Raw genomic sequence first — 20,925 nt, forward strand, 5'->3', positions numbered from 1 at the left:
TCTGTGTTTGTGGCAGTAGCAATTAGGAGGCAGTGAGGGTCAGATGAAAGCTCTTGAGTTGCATCATGGGAATTGTAGGGTCCTTCTGCTTTTGGAAGGTGAGCCATAATGGGGACTAAAAGTTGAAACAACTGGTGAACCTATATTAAGTATTCTTTAATCTGTTTCTTGCATGTTCCCCAAATGTGCTGGGTAGTAAGTCCCTGACTAACTGCTTTGTAACGTATATTGACTGCATTGTTTTCTGGTCCATTAAGGAAAGTCTTAATGAAAAAACTCTCTGTGTGTCTCTGCCTTTCTACAGTAATCCCTATATAATTGCTAAATATCTGTGCAAAATTGTCAATGTTGAGAGAAGCCGTTGCACTTTAATTGAACTCTTATTCAATATGAAAATCAGTGGGAGGAAAATACACAATCAAAAATTGAAAAATCTGTTAAACAGCATAGTGGGGAGGGTGTTTTTTTCCCCCTTCAGGTCAATATGAACTTAAAATGGCTGTGGGTGAAATTAAAGCTTCTGTAGTCAGATCTGATCTTTGCAGACGGGGGGTGGGGGTGGGGGGGATATCAATAACAGCAGCATGATCCTTTGAGTACAAGACAAACAGATGTCCTTCACACAGTTGCTCTGAAAACAGACTTAACAATGTCACAAAACCATGGCATACTATTAAATGACATCTAATGCACATGCTAACATTGGCAACAATATTTTGGCTTGATGTGTGGCGAAACCATTGAAGTATATGATTGCTTATAGTAAACAATACCTGATGCTTTAAGTCATTTTAAATTCTCCGTCTGCAGTGAGGCAATGGAATAGTACATAACGGTAAATGTTTCTTCAAGTTAAAGTGAAACAAGCATACTCCCTTTGAAAAATAGCATTTCCCCAGTGTGCATCATTTGGTATGTAACCAAAGTTAATATATCAATTCTGTAGTGTAAATCTGTAATAAGGAAGGTCTTGTAGTTTGTGTAGAATGTTTCTTTTTTTTAAATGGAGCAATTTGAAAAAATAGACATCCATGCTTCATGCTTTGCATCCCGTTGTGTCCACGCTTGCTGTTCTGCGTAGTGTCTTTGTCTGTTCCCAAGAATTCTTATATTACATACAACCAAACCGGGAAAAAAAAGTGCTGAAATTAGATTTGGTAAGGAGCAGCGTTGGAAATGTTTGACCTTGTGTATAAAACATGGAAACTGGCTTGTCCTGTGAGTTTTGGGGTTTAGATAGATTTCCTTCTCCTCATGAGCTGGTGACTGTCTGTGAAGCTGTGGAGGCCCGGAGACACCGAGCTGATGGGCGAAGGGAAGAAGCTGTTTTTCAAGGTGCTGGGCGAGATCTCCTCGATCCTGTAGGACACCGAATGAAAGTACTGATTGGGATTCAGCTGCGAGCTGAATGAGTTTTGATGGGAGAAGGCACAGCCTAGACCTCCCATTCCTCCCCCAGAGCTGCCGAAGTCATGCGAGTGGTAGTGCATACAGGAGCACACTGACTGCAAATCAGTCACTTCTGCCCGGTATGGCTCACGTCGCCGCCGGCCCCGCTGCAGAGATTCATCCTGGATGTGGATGATCATGCTGTTCCGGTTGCCAGCGAGCGAGGCCCGCTCCTCTGCGTCCCGCCGCTCATCCTCACTGTTCATAGTCAGGAAACGGAGCACCACCAGGTTGAGGAAAGCCCCGATGACCGTCAGGCCCACCAGGATATACATGAAGCTAAAGGCCACATACAGGGGCCTCTTCTGGAGGGCCCCTTTCTTTTGAAGGGCCACAAAGTCCCCAAAGCCTATAGTTGTTAATGTGATGAAGCAGTAATAGTAAGACTGAAAGAAGCTCCAGTCCTCGTAATGGGAGAAGGCAACAGCCCCGATGCACAGCGTGCCGATGCAGGAGAAAAATCCCACGGTCACCATGTTCTCCATGGACACGTCGGTGATGCTCATACCACAGCACTTCTTGATACGTTTCAGGAGGTACTTGACAAAAGTGTTCATTCTCTCACCCAGACTTTGGAACATAACAAGAGTCAGAGGGATTCCCAGGACGGCATAAAACATGCAAAAGGCCTTCCCTGCATCGGTCCCTGGCGCTGCATGCCCGTACCCTGAAAATAGAGCAGACAGACAACAGAAATTAGTGATGCGGAAGGATTTTGCTGAAGTACTGGGTGCTTAGGAAGCGGCGGCCACTGGCGCTACGGTAGCTGCTACTCAAAAAGCCCCAGATCAGCTTTTGTTTACAAACATGACCAAGCAAGAAATTTCCCTAAGAGTCTACAAGCGCTGCCAAAAGAGGTATTGAATAGGTGCATGCCACAGAAATGTGTGTGCTCATTAATCTTATTTGGGCTCAAAGATTATGGCGGGAGGGGCGTCCAATTAGTCTGAAGTTTCCGGTGAGGTAAAAGAGTTTGGAGGAGGATTGGAAAAGAGTCATGGGGGAGCCAGTGAAGCTTTTAGCTTAATTAGACTTTATCTTAGACCACAAAGCTGCTGACTCACACACAAACAGACTTTGAAAATCAACCTGTGGGGGCTAACAATGGGATTCATACACTATATTCAGTTTAATTTTCAAATGCAGTAGACATGATTTTATGAGCATTGCAAGTTGTTTGCAAAGTTACTTCAAAGATTGCAGTATGAATGAAACCTACTGCTCTTGAATATGCAGGGCTTTGAAAGAGCGTCTTATTGATTATCTCTCCTCTACCAGAACCCATAACTGTGAGCATTAAACACCAAACCACGGCCAAGAAACACCCACCATTCGTTGGCATGCGTACACTTCAGCTACTGCCCTCCAAAGGGAGACGTAATATTTTAGTGTACTGTACACCATTTTTTTCTTTTTTTATATGTTGTGAAACAAATTCTGTAATTTGCGTTCTCAAATATTGATTCTGTCTTTCCCATATGGTTTTCCACCCACTGGAATGGTGTTTGGTTATGCACTAGAGGGGAAACATCGCTTATATTTGCATGTACAATGTGTTAGTAGCCTGAGGCTTAATCATTGGACTTTAAAGAAACATTCAGTGTCAGTAATGTATTGCATTGTTAAGCTTAAAAACGTAGGTTTAAATATTTCAGTAAAGATTTGCTACATCACAGTTATATTGTTTTTTAAAAAAAACAAATAATTATTTATCATATAACAACCCTGAATTCCCCTCTCTCCATTAAATTACAGACTGTTTCAGCTTTTCTTGCTCATTGTGTGGGTTTTTCCCACCGTATACTCTTGTCACAATCAACGTTTTTCTCCAGGTATCCAGGTAGCTGTTTTTATTAAACCTCTTGTTTCACTACATCTATGGCCAAGTTAGTGGCTAGCAGGTTACCTAAATGGAGTATTAACAGCCAAAGAACCAGATATTTCCCTCGGTAGTGTCCCGTATCCGTAGCCCACAGGCTACAGGTACGGCCACTTTCCATTGCCAGACAGATACGGACCCGTACGCGAGTCTCGCGAGTCAAGAAGCTGCTAACCACTGCAAACTGTTGAAGGTAAGCAAAGGTTAAGGTTAGGGTTAGTGTTAGGGTCAGGTTTAGGGTCCGTACCTGTCGTACCGATGCTACGGGTCCGTACAGCTAGCGTCTACCGGGAGTCACATGACCAGATCTCGCGTATCTGATTGGCAAATGGCAAGTGCCGTATCCGTAGTCCACAGGCTACGGGTACGGGTCCGTACCTCTAGCAACAACCATTTCCCTCAGGGGCTGGTGGAGATCAAACCATAGGACAAAAGAGAAGTTTGCAAAATGCAACTTTAACTAAATGCTAATGTATAAACAAGTAATTGTGTGTTAGCATGGTCTGTAGCTGCAATTGGCTCTCCAAAAACAAAGCAAAACAACAAAAAAGAACAATTGTGAAGCTTTAAGTTTCCATTAAGTATTGTAAGTCAATATGGAGAAAAAAGTTATTATAAAGAAAAATACCAGCACGCACCGTGTTGTTTTCCCTCTGCTGAAACCTTGCTTCCTTCCTGCTTGACTAATATCCCATGATGTACATCTACAGTAAGTTTAGTTTACATCTGAGTCAGTGATAGAACGTCTTTATGATACAATAAATTCAAAGAGAATCAGTATCCACTCCAGCCTTGTTAGTATGCAGGAACAGAACAATTATAGGTCATATCTCAGGCCAAGCATTGGCATTAAACAGACTGCCTAATTCACAGGAGAATCTCTTTACAGATCTGGCGCCTATTCGCTAGGGAGAGAGCAAATGGAAGTGTAGGAAAAGTCAAACCCTTTTCCTCGGAACTTAAAATGTTGATGCATACGGTAATTTTACTCGCCCTATTTTTCCCCCGAACCTAGAGACAAAATGAAAACTGTTACTGGTAATTAAGAGTAACTGCACTCGGTCTCGTAGTCCTGCTTTCTTTGCCAACAGGTGCTGATTTCCCCACCTTGTACAGCAGTGATGTATCACAGTACAGTACCAGGAACAGCACGTCTCACCCAGTAGTGATATTACTGCGAAACACAGAGGCCAGGGCAGCTATTAGTTTCCCTCTTTGGAAGTCAAAAGTGAATTTACTTTCTCCTACTACTTATCATACTCTCACTTACTTACACAGTGGAAATATACTTAATGCAAATGTATTTGCTGGTACAAAAATATTTTAACAAACACAGTATCCATAAAAATAATGCTTGATCGGTCATTTCTTAATCTTCGGAATATCTTAACCCAAGCTCCATATATTGAAAAACAAAAAATAAAAATACCTGAACAGCAACCAGGGTTAAAATATGCCTCATTCCTGTTATTATCTGTGACTAAAGTAAGATACGTAAATCACATTATTGCGACTGATCAAACTCTGATGAAGACTATGAGATGACAGGCTGCAAATGAAACCTTTTTGTTGAAATGCTACCTAAATATGTCAATCAAATTTCAGTCTGTGAAATGAATGAGACTCTGTGGGCTGCCTGAGTAAAATGTAAAACCCTGTGTCAAGACTCCCAAAAACCTGTGAAAGCATATGTTTGCTTTTAAACACACTAAAATTTGCAGCAATGCTGATTTGAAAAGTCAGCCCTTGAAGTTTGTAGCGTGTGTAGGATGTGTCGCTGGTGTGTGCTGACTACAAATGATTGAATTCTTTGAACAGTGAGCAGCGATGTGCATATTAGCTCTACATTTGTACAAAGGGAGAGCAGCGTTTACCATCAAAAGGAACGATCTTATTAAAAATATCTAAAACACAAAAACCTCCATTGGTCTCTCAGATAATACAGATGGAATTAACACAGATAGAAATATTAATGGTAATGTACTTTGTGGAAATGAGATAAATATGCTACAAATTTGGAGTATCTTTCTAGCAGAAATGAGCACTTGATAGAAAATTCTTGTCCAGTGTTCTCATCAAAATACTCTAATTTATGCGGAAGAAAAACTATTTAAAGGACAAAAGAAATATTCTGTGAATGATGCAGCAAAACGTGCTTGTGGCATCCCAAAAGTGTTAGGCAATTCTAATTACATCTCAGGACAGATTTGTGTACCAAACCATCTGTCTTCTTCCCTTCAAGTTCGAAAATAAGCAAATTAATTGATATTGATTCTTATTGCTTAAATTTGTTCTCGGCGAGTAATTGGGACATAACGAATTACAGTGGCAGCTGTGAAGAAGTGACAGCTTTCATTTGATTTGCACGGCAACACGACTGTGCAGACAGATTAGCACAAATCTGGAATGCTGATAATCTTTCAACGTTGTGTTTTACACTCGAGGACATTATACCAACTAAGAGCTATTTCTGTTTGGTCATTTGAGTTTCTCTCAGCAGGCGCTCCTCGCTGCAATCAGAGTGGAGTGTATTAGGTATCGATTCGACAACCGCCAACTGCAGGGTCACCGCACTTGTATGTATTCCTTATTTACAGACCTCTCTTTAAGTTTAAAACTGAAGAGAAGAGCACCTAAGTGCCCATGTTATGGTGGCTGACAGCTCTGTGATGTCCGTAGTGTGGATCTGTAAGAGGTCGGTAGTATACATGTAGTACATGTATAGCAGGGATGTCAAACTCATTTGAGATCAGGGGCCACATTCAGCTCAATTAACTCAAGTGGGCCGGACCAGTAAAATTATAGCATAATAACCTATAAGTAACCACAACTCCGAGTTTTTTCCCTTTGTTTTAGAGCAAAAAAGTCCATTCTGAAAATGTTCACATTTAATGAACTGGTTTTACAAAACATTATGAAGTACCTGAATTTTTAAAAGAAAAATAAGTGCAATTTCAACAATATTATGCCTCAGTTTATCATTTACACAGTACAACTTATAGATCACAGTGTATCTACAAACGCACAAAACATTTGGTTGCAGGTATCTGGAACTGAACAATATTTTACAACTCGTCAAGATCTAGAAAGCATTTTAAGTTTACATTCATTTTCCACATCTGTGTAGCAATCCTGACCACCTGAACTGACACACCACACAAACTAAGGTGGAAACTATTAAGGAAAAAGGTTAAGCTGTCCCTTTGCATTGTAAATGTATGGAATTTATACATAAAAAATTAATAAATGTTGTGGCAATGCATCAACAACAGTGTTCCACCAAACTCTGTCTACTGAAACTGCTGACTGACATGTTACTGCACAATGTTCAGTGTCTTCAAATCTATTCACAGTCAGGATTCATTTTAACATTTGTCATTTTTACACTTTGCAAAAGCATCCTGCTGGTCGGATTGGACCCTCTGGCGGGCTGGTTTTGGTTCGTGGGCCGTATGTTTGACACCCCTGCTTTAAAGGAAAAGAAAAGGTCAGTCTGAGTTCTCACGCCTCAACATTCATTCATTTTGTCTTCACATTTCCAAGACAATAAATACAAGATGATTAGGGGATTTACAGGGACTCAGGGAGATGACCTGCAGACCTACAGAATGGATATTAACTTGTAAAAGTAATCATCTGTGACATTTATCGTGTCAGATAATATCCACTGAGGTACTGTCTGTCAGCTATTGGTATGAGACAATAAGAAGTTTATGAAAGCAGAAGTTCTGATACATTTCACAAGGACTGCCTCTATAAATCAAAAATGACTTCTAAGTAAGTAGAAGAAGAAAAAAACCTAATTGTATCATAAACAGTGCCTTTTATTTTTTTCTGGCAACCTTCTTAAAGTATTTCTTTGATGCTGTTGATGGGATGTGTGGTTTCTGCTGCAGCGCTGCCCTATGTAATCTGTTTGTCCTGTTATAATGACTCTATTATCTGCTGTTGTCTTGGGAACAGACATATTTGCTCTGCCACACAGAGCCCTGCCATGCACAGGTGCTTTTGTGCTCATGTATGCACAGGTGAACGCGTGTGTTTGTGTACGGTGTGTGGTGCGGCGGAAAGAGAATGGCATTCTTTAATGAATAATAAAAGCACATGAGAGACTCGGTCAGTCAAATATTACATAATAAGACGCATTTTGAAAATGGAGGGTTATTTTCTGCAGGACTCCTGAAAAGACGGAAGATATGTGACATATTTTCAGTTTGTGTTCTCCAACGAGCTGCAGCAGGCAAGATTTGTTTGTAAAACCACACCAGTCTTATCAGCCGGAAACACAAAGTGTGTCTTCAACAGAGAAGAGCTCACAATCCATTAATTGAGATGCTGTAAATTTGCCTTGTATGCCTAAATGTAAATCTGATGTGGGGACACTCGCAAAACATCTTTGAGAAATTATCTCTTAAGCAGATTTTCCTTCAGCTAGAATCCTTCTGGGCCTCAGAATATCTTCATATTTAAGGTAGTAGGATTATAAATAAACAATGTAACAATTGATTGCTTTAATAAAGCGGACACATTTTGTAATTTACAGCACTTTATAGCATTTCTTCATAAGCCCAGCATTCAACAGCGAATTAAAAATAAAGCTGCTGGACATCTGTTAGGAGAAAACAGTTTGTGTGTATCTCAATGTGAGCTTAAACTTGGTGCAGCAGCTTCTCTCAGAATGTCTCGGTTTGAGCAAGTTTTCTGTATCACTGCACATCTGTTGAGTCACTCTTCAAATGTTTGAACAAACCAGAGTGGGAAGTGTGATAACACGTCTGCACAAAGGTGCTTTCTGAAAATAGTGCTAGCATCATTTGGAGTAGGAGGAGGTAAATGCTGTAGCTCGATACACTTTGATGCCACAATCTTTCTCTACAACCCCTGTTACTATTAAATTAGTCTCAGAATCAGCAGCCGTGCTAGCAGCTCTGTCAGGTAGGACTGTCTAACAGGTCAATGTGCAGACAGGTGATGTTTAGTTGTATGACGTTTACCATGTTGACCATCTTAGTTTAGCAAAGCTTCTATTGGCTGGGTGACATATAGTTCAATTTGATGGAATGTTTTATTCATCATCTGACCAATTTATATTTCACATCATGATGGCACCAGACAAAATGTCAGCAGATCACTAAAGGGGAACATGTACCAAACATCATGGAAATCATTCTTACAGTTGAGTTAGGAAGTGGTAGTCTCCTCTGGACTTCATGCTAATCCAAAAATGAGCACAGAGGTGAAGCATGACTGGAGCTGAGGTGGATGGTGGGCTCTCCTATGGCACCATCCTCCTGTTACTCAAACCAGCCACATCCTTTTTTATGCATAATTTTAAGCCTTAATACAGTTTAAAATTATGCATAAAAATGAAAATTCACCCCCACACAGTTGCTATGAATGGGACTATTAGCTGTAGAGACCAAAACCTCTTTGGTACCAGACTGTAAACATGTTTATTTATGCTGTAAAATTGGACATTTTAACATAGAGGTCTATGGAGATTGACTCACTTTTGGAGGCAGCCTCAAGTGGTCGAACAAGGAACTGCACTTTTCACCACTTCCATATTGGCTTAATCTTTAAACTCCAGAGTTTGACAGGCATTTACACAATTTTGTTTCCATTTTTTCTGCAGTGGTTGAAAGGGAGCTGAGTGGAGAATTCAGGCCAGCAGCTGTTTACTGATGACTCCACTCCTTATTTGCATAATGGTAGTGGATGGAACATTAAATCGAGTTTTCTGCTGCACATTTCTCTTAAATTAAATATAAATTTGTGCTACATTTTCGTCCAAAACCTACTTGCAATCTCAACCTCAAAGTGATGATGAGGAAAAGTCAGGGAAGCATAAAAGTGAGTTGAATTCACCTTCCTGGAACAATAAATATCTAAACTGTGATATGCTGCTGACGCTGTACATCAGCTGGAAATTACCATTTCCTGGGCACCATAAACATCTATACAATGCAGGCAATGCAAATGCATCTAATAGTTGACAAGCAAAGGCAAATAAAAAATGCCAAAATGCTGACCTCACTGTGACACTAGAAGGAAAACCAGAGAATCATCAAAGTTTCGATAAATGTCTGTATGATTTCATGGCAATCTGTCACATAATGATTGTGAAATTCAGTCTGGACCAAAATAGGTGCCCAAATGACTGACTGACTGTTGTTGTGATTATAACTAAGATGATTGCTGTTGACAACCCAAATGCAGAATATTAAACAGATTCTACATCAAGATGTATATCACTTCATTAAAAACATGAACGGATACACATAATCCTTCAAACAAAGTGCTAATGTATTTTCCAGCTATCGCACAATTCAATCTATAACTGAATAAATGTATCACACCCCCTGTGGCTCTCCGCAGTCACATCCAAAGCACTTCCAATGTTTTATACATTCATGAATATTAAGGCAGCTTTCATCATAAATTGCATGACTCAACCTTTGTTTATCTCTGGTCCACTTTACTATGACTTATTTTGAATGTCTGCCCACGCCCACAATGGGAGCTCCACAGGTCTGAGTGAGCGAGTGTGAGTCATTGTTGCTCAAACTCAGAATTGACACAGCTGGCAGCCTAAATCCAATTATTATACCATTCTATTATTATATCATAAATATTAATTTTTCCTGCACTGGAAGAAAAAGGAACATCCCACTCTCATTGAGTGGCTTAATGAATTAACCAGCAGTCTACGCCTTGAAAGAATTCTTTTTAAAAGACAGATACAAAGATCCCGCAGCCTCTCATCTGCAACCTATAGTGATTAACATTAATCTTTAAAGCCACTGAAACATACAAAGCCCTTCTCTGGAACATTAAATATTTATGACTATATAAGAGATGAAATTAAAGTTTTGGAAAAAACATTCTAGGATATACACTACCAGTCCAAAGTTTGGATATACCTTCTCATTTAATGCTTACTATTTACATTGTAGATTCTCACTGAAGGTAGCAAAACTATAAATGAACACATATGGAATTATGTAGTAAACAAAAAGTGTGAAATAAGTCAACACGTGTTTTGTATTTTAGATTCTTCAAAGTAGCCACCCTTTGTTTCGATTACTGCTTTGCACACTCTTGGCATTCTCTCCATAAGCTTAGTGAGGCAGTCACCCGAAATCACAGTCTTGAAGGAGTTCCCAGAGATGTTGAGCACTTGTTGGCTCTTTTTCCTTCACTCTGTGGACCATCTCATCTCAAACCATCTGGATTGAGTTTTGGTCAGGTGACTGTGGTGACCAGATCATCTGATGCAGCACTCCATCGCTCTCCTCCTTGATCAAATAGCCGTTACACAGCTTGGAGGTGTGTTTAGGGTAATTTCCTGTTGAAAAATAAATGATGGTCCAACTAAACGCAAACTGGATGGGATGGCATGTCGCTACAGGATGCTGTGGTAGCCATACTGGTTCAGTAGGTCTTCAGTTTTGAATAAATCCCACTAGCCAAGCACCCCCACACCATCTCACCTCCTCCTCCATGCTGCACGGTGGAAACCATGCATGTAGAGACCTCCGTTCACCTTCTCTGCGTTGCACAAAGACACGGTGGGTGGAACCAGAGATCTCAAATTTGGACACATCAGACCAAAGCACAGATTTCCACTGGTCTAACATCCATTGCTTGTGTTTCTTTGCCCAAACAAATCTCTTCTGCATGTTGCTTTTCCTGGTTAGTGGTTTCCTACAAGCTATTTGACCATTAAGGCTTCATTGGCGCAGTCTCCTCTGAACACTTGATGTAGAGATGTATCTGCTACTAGAATTGTGTGGCATTTATCTTGGCTCTAATCTGAGTTGCTGTTAACTTGTCATTTCTAAGGCTGGTGATTCTGATGAATCCTCAGCAACAGGGGTGACTCTTGGTCTTCCTTTCCTGGGGTGGTCCTTTTGTGAGCCAGTTTCATCATAGCACTTGATAGCTTTTGCAACTGCATTTGGGGATGCATTCAAAATTATTGCAATTCTCGAGATTGACCGACCTTCGGTTCTTAAAGTAATGATGGACTGCCGTTTCTCTTTACTTAGCTGATTGGTTCTTGCCCTAATATGAATTCTACATGTTCTCAACTGTGTACCAACTTGACTTCTACACAACACAACTGATGGTCCCAGCCCCATTAAGAATGAAAGAAATTCCACAAATTCACCTTGACAAGGCACACCTGTGAAGTGGAAACCATTTCAGGTGACTACCTCAGGAAGCTTATCGAGAGAATTCCATATGTGTTCATTCATAGTTTTGATGCCTTCGGTGAGAATCTACAGTGTAAATAGTCCTGAAAATAAAGAAAATCTATTAAATGAGAAGGTGTATCCAAACCTTTGACTGGTAGTATATTTTATGATAACTAAAAGTTGAACTCATGAGGCATGGATCATCTTATTGTGATTTAATTCACAGAGTTAGAATCATGAGTACAGAAAACTATTACGTAAAACAATATAATGTTGGTAGACAATAATGTCTCCTCAATATGTACCAATAATAAAAATTGGATTGAGAAGATGTGTTTTTAAGGTCTTCAAGGTTCTCTGGGACTATTCTTGCTTTTGTTTTCTAAGGCTGCATTAATAGAAACAAATAAAATGTATCACTTATGGGCAATAGAAAAGCTACAACACTTTATGGCCTTTATATCTTGTGAAACTGTTATAGCAGAAATGGCAGCAGCACCCGACACATCAGCATTACCATTTACTTCTTGTTGTGTTTCTGTCCATCTCATTAATGTTTCATATTTACTTTCCTTTTATCACTTTTTTGGTCTTTTTTGATAGAATGTATATCTATACATAAAGCTGGGAATACTAATTTGCACCAGCTATTTGCAATCTCTTTTTTTGTTCTATAAATTAAAACAGATGCTTGTTGTGGCTGTAAAACAAGGCTGACAAATTAAAATAGCAACACTGTGGACCTTAAAGCCATTAGCTGAAAGATGCTAAAAGGCTCAGTAGAGTACAGAAAGGAACACAACAACACTAATAAAAGACTCAAAATATAAACATGCCGTTTTCTTTTTCTGTTTTGTTGATTTGTTTGATTCCTATTGATCCAATATTCCTTATTATGGTTACAGTTGGACTGAGTGACTTTTACTTATAGCATCCAGTACATTCAAGCTAAACAGTTTGCACAGTGCTGACTAAGCCTATCGGCGTCAGATCAATGTTGCTGTATTTTGTAATCTACTGGGATTTAAAATCAGGTTTCTGTGGTGACGTTAGGTTGCACCAGTAGCAACCTAAACAACAAAACCCAGGAAGCATCAACAGTCAACGGGGTTTCTGTAGTTACTTCTATTCACAGTTTCACAGAAAATTAAGGATTTGGGAATGTAAGTTGAAAATTTATGCTGTTTTTGTTCTTTAGCAGACAGCTGCAAGTGCCACTTTGTTTTGTATTTTACTGCTTAAACTTTTTCAACTAAGCTTGTACCATCATACTGGAAACAAGAGCATCTATTTTTAACTGGAAAAAAGCATAAATTATTCATGTGGAAAACAGTATACAACACTGATACAGTAGAAACATAGTTGATATTCACCAAATGCTTGATCCTCTAAACACATCAATTTAGCACAGACTGCAGTAGAGTCGTCTCCCTGTGGTTTTCATTTATTTTCACACGGAGCAGATCATATAATACGTATCATCCATAATTCATTACACTATCAAGGTAGTCCCTCATTAGCACTCACACGCAGACTTGATAGTTCCTCTACAAGTGTCGAGGAGTTGCTTAAACCAATGGCTTTTGCTCGTTTGATCCGCAGGTTAATCTGCCTCGTATTATTTCAGGTGCCCTCGTGGCATTAATTGCTACAGGCCGTGGCATTTTAATGAAGGTCAAGAAGAGCAGGGAGCACAGAGGTGAGAACACCTTGTTCAGCTCTCTGCCCGAGTCTCCACCACGTCACCGGCAAGAGCTTAATGTGTCTGGGAAGTGGGAAAACCATGGTTACCTACAACAGGCAGGGAACCTTTCATTATCAGTGGGTTTTGAAACACTAAGTCTCCCCACAATTCCACTTTGTTATGGTACCATAATGGTTATGGTCTTTCAGCTGCTAGTCGTCTTAACTCTATTGTTAAGGGAAAAATGTCAAACGTACAATTCTACGCTGGCAATGAGGTAATTCCACCAATATCAGAGAAGCCCGGCAGCAGCATGGAAAGATCACATTTACATTTTAAGTGTTTCGTCCAACGCTCTTATCCGGATACTTGCATTGAGCGCAGAATGTCATAGAGTAGCATAAAACACACTGACAAAAAGCAGATTCGCTGTAAAGTTGGCATTCAACATATGTCTCATAAACGAATGCTGCCCTTAATGATTATTTTAACACAAAATGACTCAAAATATAAATTGCTTTTGAGCACTGGGATGCTCCACAGAAAAATCTTCGGGCTCCAGAAGTGAAGTCTTAGTTTGTTTGGAATGAGATAAAGAAAAAAGCAGCTCACATGTTTGGCAAACATGGTTACGTAAACAAAGAGAGCCCTAGAGAGTAGAGAAAGTCAAACCTGAAGGGGGAAAACATGGAGAAAAAGGGCTTCGATCATTCTTCTTATCTACTGCTACAGAGTCATAAAAAACATCCATCCATCTATTATCTATACACTGCTTAATCCTCATTAGGGTCCCAGGGTGCTAGAGTCTATCCCGGCTGACTTAGGGTGAAGGTAGGCGACACCCTGGACAGGTTGCCAGTCTGTCACAGGGTTATATATAGAGACACACTTGCATTCACACCTATGGACAATTTAGAGTCACCAGTTAACCTTAGCATGTTTTGGACTGTGGGAGGAAGCCAGAGAACCTAGAGAAAACCCACACATGCACATAGAGAACATGCAAACTCCATGCAGAAAGATCCCAGGTCGAGGCCATGACGTGAACAAGGGATCTCGCTGCAAAGTGACAACCGAGTCACTGTGAAGTCCCTTAAAAATGTAGTTTTAGTAAAAATTCAAAAGAGAACTTTCCTGGAAACACCTAACTTTTCCCTTAAAATTAAACCTTTTTCTTGTCTCAAAAAGTTTGGGTGTCAACATGGTTGTAAAAAATGACCCTAAATAATGAATTTATTTATTAGGGCGAAGCAGGGAGGCTGTGTTCAACTCCAGTGTCAGGTCTCTGTCAAAAAAAAAAAGGGAATTTTGCCAGTGTCCTATAAAATTTTGACACCACAAGCTGAAACACAACACTGGTTAACATGTTAGCAGTTATGCCAGCAGTTATCTGTTTACAGATTTTTAACACATTTGACACAAAATGTTCATTTTGTGGTGTTTGATTCCACCTGATGATTATAGTGAAACAATCTCTGTCCTTTTGCTCATTTCTGGTCTCTAACAACTCTTCTGGGAAACATTTGGTTCTTAAGCTGATCAACAAAACTGAAGGAGTCTGCAGAGCTGAGTGATAATTCTCTGTTAATCTGTCCTTATAAATGACCCTTTCACATTATGCTAATCATTTAATCCATTCTAAACTCAAATATATTTATGAATGCAGCTTTATGCTTAGCAAGTAATGGTTTAAAGGGACCATTTTTTCTATTATGGCCCTGGATGTGAACTATAGTCTCTTGTGCTTTTGACCCAACCTTGACCTCCTCCTAACATTTTTACTCGACTATTTCTGTCACGTTACTTCTATAAACATCTATTTTTCCTGCTGCCATAACTCAGTGGTTACAAAAAATACTGTCACAGATGAAAAAGAAAAAATGTGCAGTAAATGCATTGATTTGATTAGGCACAAAACATTCTAAAATAACTGATAAATCAGAGTCATTTTAAGTTAAGTCAAACACCAAAAATAGACCGATCACATGAGGGGAATTAAGAGCCAGTTACTTTATTGGCGCTGTGTTACTTCAACATATCAAAACTCTAGACTGCCTGCATACTTATTTAAGAATTTCCTGTCAGCAAGGGAAGTTATAGACGATGTCAAGGTCACAGCATTAGTATAGGACTGCCTGCACCAGAAATTAAGGATAAATATGCCAGGATGAATTCTGTGCATGAAGTCTTTCTTTGTTTTTGCCAGCCAGGCACAAAACCACATGGGTTAGGAAACACAAGTGGACCTCTGCAGAGTCCACTTACAAAAAGGAAAGTCCTGCCTCAACTTTGTCGTCTCTGAATCATCTGTTTGTTCAGAATCGGGCGTTTGCTCTGGTGAGCTCAATTTTTCTTGAGGAGACAGTTAGACTTCTCGTGTGAACTAAAAGCTGAGCGGCCTGAACAATAGAGCTGGTAATCCTCTGAATTGCCTATGGAAGACACTGCAGCTCTTCTGAGAATTTCACAGTCCTTAAATCTTGAGATAGAGCCTATGTATACTGGGTATGTAATCCATCTCATAAGTAAGTCCTGCTATGTCTATTCCGACTGTAATTCTCTGTGACACCAGCATCAGAGGATGTAGCTTCAATTATTCTATGAATGGCGACACTGTTATTTTGTGAAACAGTCTCCTCTCATGAGCGTGTTCCCTGATGTATCTGAGCAGCAGTGCCGGATTCAGCAGGAAGCGCAACAAACAACTCCCTAAGGCTGTGGAGAACAGAAGCCAACCGACACACGTCACACAGACATGGGGTACATGAACGCTCAAGGCAAGAGATGGCATCGTCAAGTATGGTAATGAGGAGGCAGAAAAGAGGAAGCTGGTCTGGCAGAGGGAGGAACAGCAGTGTGTAGCAGCAACAAGCAGAAACACGAATGGTGCTGACAGACTGTCAGCTTTTCAAAAAGCATCTCATTGTGTTTGTCTGAGGTGACCATCCTGTTAGCATTTCCACATTAATAGAAAGTAAAATTGGACCTCATTTTGTTAGTATATTGATGTTTAGCTATTGTTTTAGGAGCACCTGAATTAATGCTTTAGGTACATATTTACAATGTAGATTTTATAACCAGTATCTTAGATTAACAAAAAGTTGTACTACACTACCTTTCAAAAGTTTAGGGTCACCCAGACAATTTCATGTTTTCCACGAAAACACGCTTTTGTTCATGTGCTAACATTATTGTACAAGGGTTTTCTAATCATCAATGAGGTTTTCAACACCAAGAGCAAACACAATGTAGCATTAGAACACAGGAGTGATGGTTGCTGGAAATGTTTCTCTGTATTCCCATGTAGATATTCCATTAAAAATCATCCATTTCCAGCTAGAAGAGTCATCCACCACATTAACAATGCCTACACTGTATTTCTGATTCATTTAATGTTATCTTCATTGAAAAAAATACTTTTCTTTGAAAAATAAGGACATTTATAAGTGACCCCAAATTTTTGAATGGTAGTGCATATGCAATGTGAAATGTAAACATGACAGAGGGACTTACGCTCATGGTTGATACTCCTGTCAACCATGATTCCAGCTGCTGGATGGTGTTTCGATTTAAAAACAGCTCTGAAAAATTAACTAGAAACTTCCTGTCCAGCATCTAACAGCAGATAATTTAGCAATTTACAAGCTGGTGGAGACCAAAACAGAACTCACAGAACTAATAAATGCACATGTAGCTCACTCTGTATCTGCTGGTAACTGCTTCCTTACACATTCTCAATAATAACTTCCAAAATGTAATAATATGTTGTTTTTCAAGTCGCTGCATTGCCCCTAAGTGACCATAATGATTTATTGCTATACTGAATTGTCTTAGTAAGATGATAGACCACCAGAACAGCTACAGTGAGCCTTGGCATTGATTCTCTGAGCTCTACTGCACAGATGAACGCCATTCTTCTGCAAGATATTCCCTCTTTTGGTGTTTTGATGATAGTGGTAGAGAGCATCAGTCCTAAATATCCCATGGGTGTTTAATTGGGTTGAGATGTGGGGACTGCAAAGGTCATGGCATGTAATTCACACTATTATGAACCATTCAGTGATGGATGGAGGCGTTGTCATTCTGGAAGAGATTGCATCTATGGAAATGGTTCATCACAGGATAAATGTAATCAGTCAGAACAGCTTTGTACTGATTTGCAGTCAACCTTTCTTCTTGGTTCCTCAATTTATCGTCCTTCTATTTTATCCATCCATCCATTATCCATACACCGATTAACCCCCCCTCAATAGGGTTGCATGAGCATTAGCTGACTTAGGGTGAAGACAGGGGATACACTGGACAAGTCGCCAGCCTATCACAAGGCTACACATGGAGACAAGCAGTCACACTCGCATTCACACTTGTGGACAATTTAGAGTCACCAATATGGGAGAAAACCCACACATGCACAGAGAGAACATGCAAACTCCATGCAGAAAGATCCTAGGAAGGCCAGGATGTAAACCAGGGATCTTATTGCTGCAAGGCCAAAGTGATAATCACCACACCGCTGTGCAGCCCCCTTCTCTTTTATATTTTATGTTAGCATATTTTTTAAAACTGTAAATGACCAAAATCAGGCAGTAATAATAATAATTAATAATCTTTAGTCTTTAGGAGGTTTAGAGACCAGGTCACTGCTGTGTGGGTTATCCACAGTATATTTTATAAATTGTGAATACAGGACTTTTACACTGTGATTTTTTTTTTTTAATGTCAATTTAGGATCTGAAGAGTCGTTCAACACGAGCTGAACCTACATGCCGTAGACACCAGATACACATCTGTAGAATGAAGAGCTTCTGTGACTGTTTTGAACCTGATGCATATTTTTAATATTCTTTCTAACTGTATGTTAGAGTGTAGGGACACATCAGTATTGTTGAGATTGCCAGCCCTGTTTGATTTCATAGCCTTAATATATCACATATTTTTGTGTTAATAACTACAGAGTCGGTGACATTTCCTGCAGCTAGTACACTCAGTACAGTCTTGGCAAATGGCACCTTATCCCTGGTCAGCTGGAGCCTGTCCGAGCAAGAAACCTACTCGGACTCCATCCTCAGTGCAGCCCAAACTGCAGCGAATCTACTGGAGGATATTAAAACCATCCACAGATCATCAGTAACAAAAGTTATCACCTCCATTTTTGCTCAGGATCTCAGTTGTGGTGCGCTGCCTGGCTGAATTATTTATTGTTCTTTCGTTTGTAGTGTTTTGTTTTTCTCTGCGCTCGTAATGTCTCTGTAAATCTGCAGAGGAACAATAAAATGCCAACTTCTCTCAGGTATGTTTATGGTCATGGTAAAGCCTACGTAGCAGACGCATGCTGCAGTATCAGCGAAGATTAGCTCATCATCACTGAACAAAAGAGATTCCAATACAGTCTTTCATCCTCCATCAGGGAGACGATTCTTCAACCTCGGTTTAATCCTGACCTCTGATATAGGTACACTTGGGTTTAAAAATTTCTATTCTTGATCACAGCGGTGATGGGTTATAATAAAAAGCATCTGAGGGGAATCAGAGGTGCCGTCTCCACTCAGATCTCCAGCTCTCTGTTTAACTTCCAAGGACTGTGTCTCTCTCATATGCATTCAGTCGCACACAGACTTTCAAACAAAGGGGACTCAGAGGCCAACCTATCTCCTGGAAACTACTAATCAACAACCACCTTATCAGATAGTCATTGTAACTCGGCTCTTCAATCTTCTGTTTTTCCCTTTAGCTTCCAGCACAATGCTGGCTGGGAATAATTTCACTGATAAAACACCACAGGGGAGATGAGTATTAACAAAGGTGACTCATGCTCTTACAACCTTCAAGGCAAATCATAATTCCATATTTCATCTGAAAGGATGTTTCACTAATTTTCTCCTTTTTAAATGCACGCTGTGAGCTGTCTTTGAAGTCTCGCCTCTGAAGACTGTTTGTGTCTGTCCTCCGCCAGCGATCTCAGACTGTGAGCGACTACAGCACCTCCAGTGATAAACACAGCTCAAGGAGTTTACTATGAGATGTTGAGCTGTCAGCGGCATGCCGAAGTGATCATTTGAGATTCCCAGCAGGCAATCTAACACAAGGATTGGTTTGGGAGATTAGAGGTCAAAATTGTATGATTTGTTCTGAAGAGTGAATTAATGAGTGAAACCTGTTTGAGTCCTGAGAGAACTCAAACCTGGAGCTCTTGCTTCTTTGTATGCTACAGTAGTCTCCATGATAACTAAGGCCACACCAAGTCAAATTTTAGGGGAAAAAAAACTGCTATCACACTGACTTGCTATAAAGATTTTCTCCTTTGGTACAAAAATGACTACAAGTCTGTTGGTAAGACTTCACTGGTCTGTGTACACTGTTATTACTGAGAATTCAAAGTGAAAGAATTACTAAAACGAGAGTTGAGTTTTCAGGACCATTTCAAACTTAAAACTAGTTCCATAATTTTGAATTACCCGGTAAAAGGAAATTTTTCAGAAACTTCTCATTTTGATTTTGCTTTTTGACCAAAGCAAAATTCACCCGCTCTAGTTTCAGATAAACAGTGTACTGCAAACGCCTGCTTTATAGTACCAGAACTTGAGGTCTGTACTAAAAAACAACTTCAACATAGCCTGGGTGTCTGGTTTGCTTGATGGTTAGCTGGCTTCACTAAACGACCACTGTTAGAATTTCCTGCGGGATGAATAAAGTTTATCTTGTTCTTTTTAAAAAAATAATAAATAAATCAACGCTGTATGCCAACCCATTGTTTCTGAACCTAGCTCTGAGCATGTTCATATAAAGTTTCCTATTGTAATGAAGAAGACTACAGCTGTGTGCTTTTTGAGTTGTCTAAAGGATAACAATTCATAGCAGATCTGCACAAAGTGCAACAGTAAAGCTATGAAGATAATACAAAAAGTGTCATAAACCAAAATTATCCTAATTATCCTGTAGGTTGTATTTGAGTTTGCTGATAACGTTGGACACAGATCATATAGTTTCTGGGCTTCATGCAGTGCAAATGACTCCATCTACTTTGTCATTTGGTCTTTACAGTTTTTCTGCTTCATCACAGAAGAGTGAGGTTCTATACCGTGTTGCACTGCACAGTTTACACCATGAAACTGAAATAGCTGTTTCTTTCTCTGTCACTGAAAAACAGCTGCTCAGTACACTGTTTACTGGCAAAAATTTTACCATTACTTTTAATGCATGTAAGCATTTGAAGTTGACAAGTCACACATTTTATAACCAGGAATTTGTGTAAAACAATAAAAAAATGTTATTAAATTTTTCAAATACGTTTTTTTAATGTCATTATGTACTCTTCTGTTTCTATCCCAGCATATAATCTCTGACTACAGGGGTCAGATCTTTTACGTATACTCAAAGAATATATAAATGTGGAGAGTTTTGGTACTCTCTTGTTTTTTTGTTTTTTTTACAAGTAATGTCTTTCTACCATAGCCCTCATATGAAAGATGGAAACGCAACACACATACATTAAACCTACATTCCTTCAAACAGCCGGCAGGGGGTAATTCCTGTGGTTCCAAAGAAATTATTGTATAGAAGTCGGTGAGGAAATGACTATACTTCTCACTTGATTTAATACGTCAGTAAATATTTTCCTGATGTCTTTATGGTCACAGTCTCTAGTCTTGGAGATCCTTTAATACAGCATGATGTTCATTTTGTGCATTTTCCCCCATTTAGAGTAAATTTAT

At 39.6% G+C, this 20,925-nt stretch overlaps 1 protein-coding gene across 1 annotated transcript in view; it reads right to left on the reverse strand.

The window, feature by feature from the left end:
• Window positions 1–348: 348 nt before the first annotated feature.
• The window catches only part of kcnk9 (potassium channel, subfamily K, member 9), a 46,624-nt gene continuing 26,047 nt past the window's right edge, over window positions 349–20,925 (reverse strand). The window contains exon 2 of the mRNA XM_022194075.2: window positions 349–2,116. Within this exon, the coding sequence (XP_022049767.1) occupies window positions 1,233–2,116 (884 nt within the window). The 3' untranslated portion in view covers window positions 349–1,232. The remainder of the gene's footprint in view (window positions 2,117–20,925) is intronic.

This window comes from Acanthochromis polyacanthus, chromosome 11 (genome assembly GCF_021347895.1).
Source record: "Acanthochromis polyacanthus isolate Apoly-LR-REF ecotype Palm Island chromosome 11, KAUST_Apoly_ChrSc, whole genome shotgun sequence".
NCBI lineage: Eukaryota > Metazoa > Chordata > Actinopteri > Pomacentridae > Acanthochromis > Acanthochromis polyacanthus.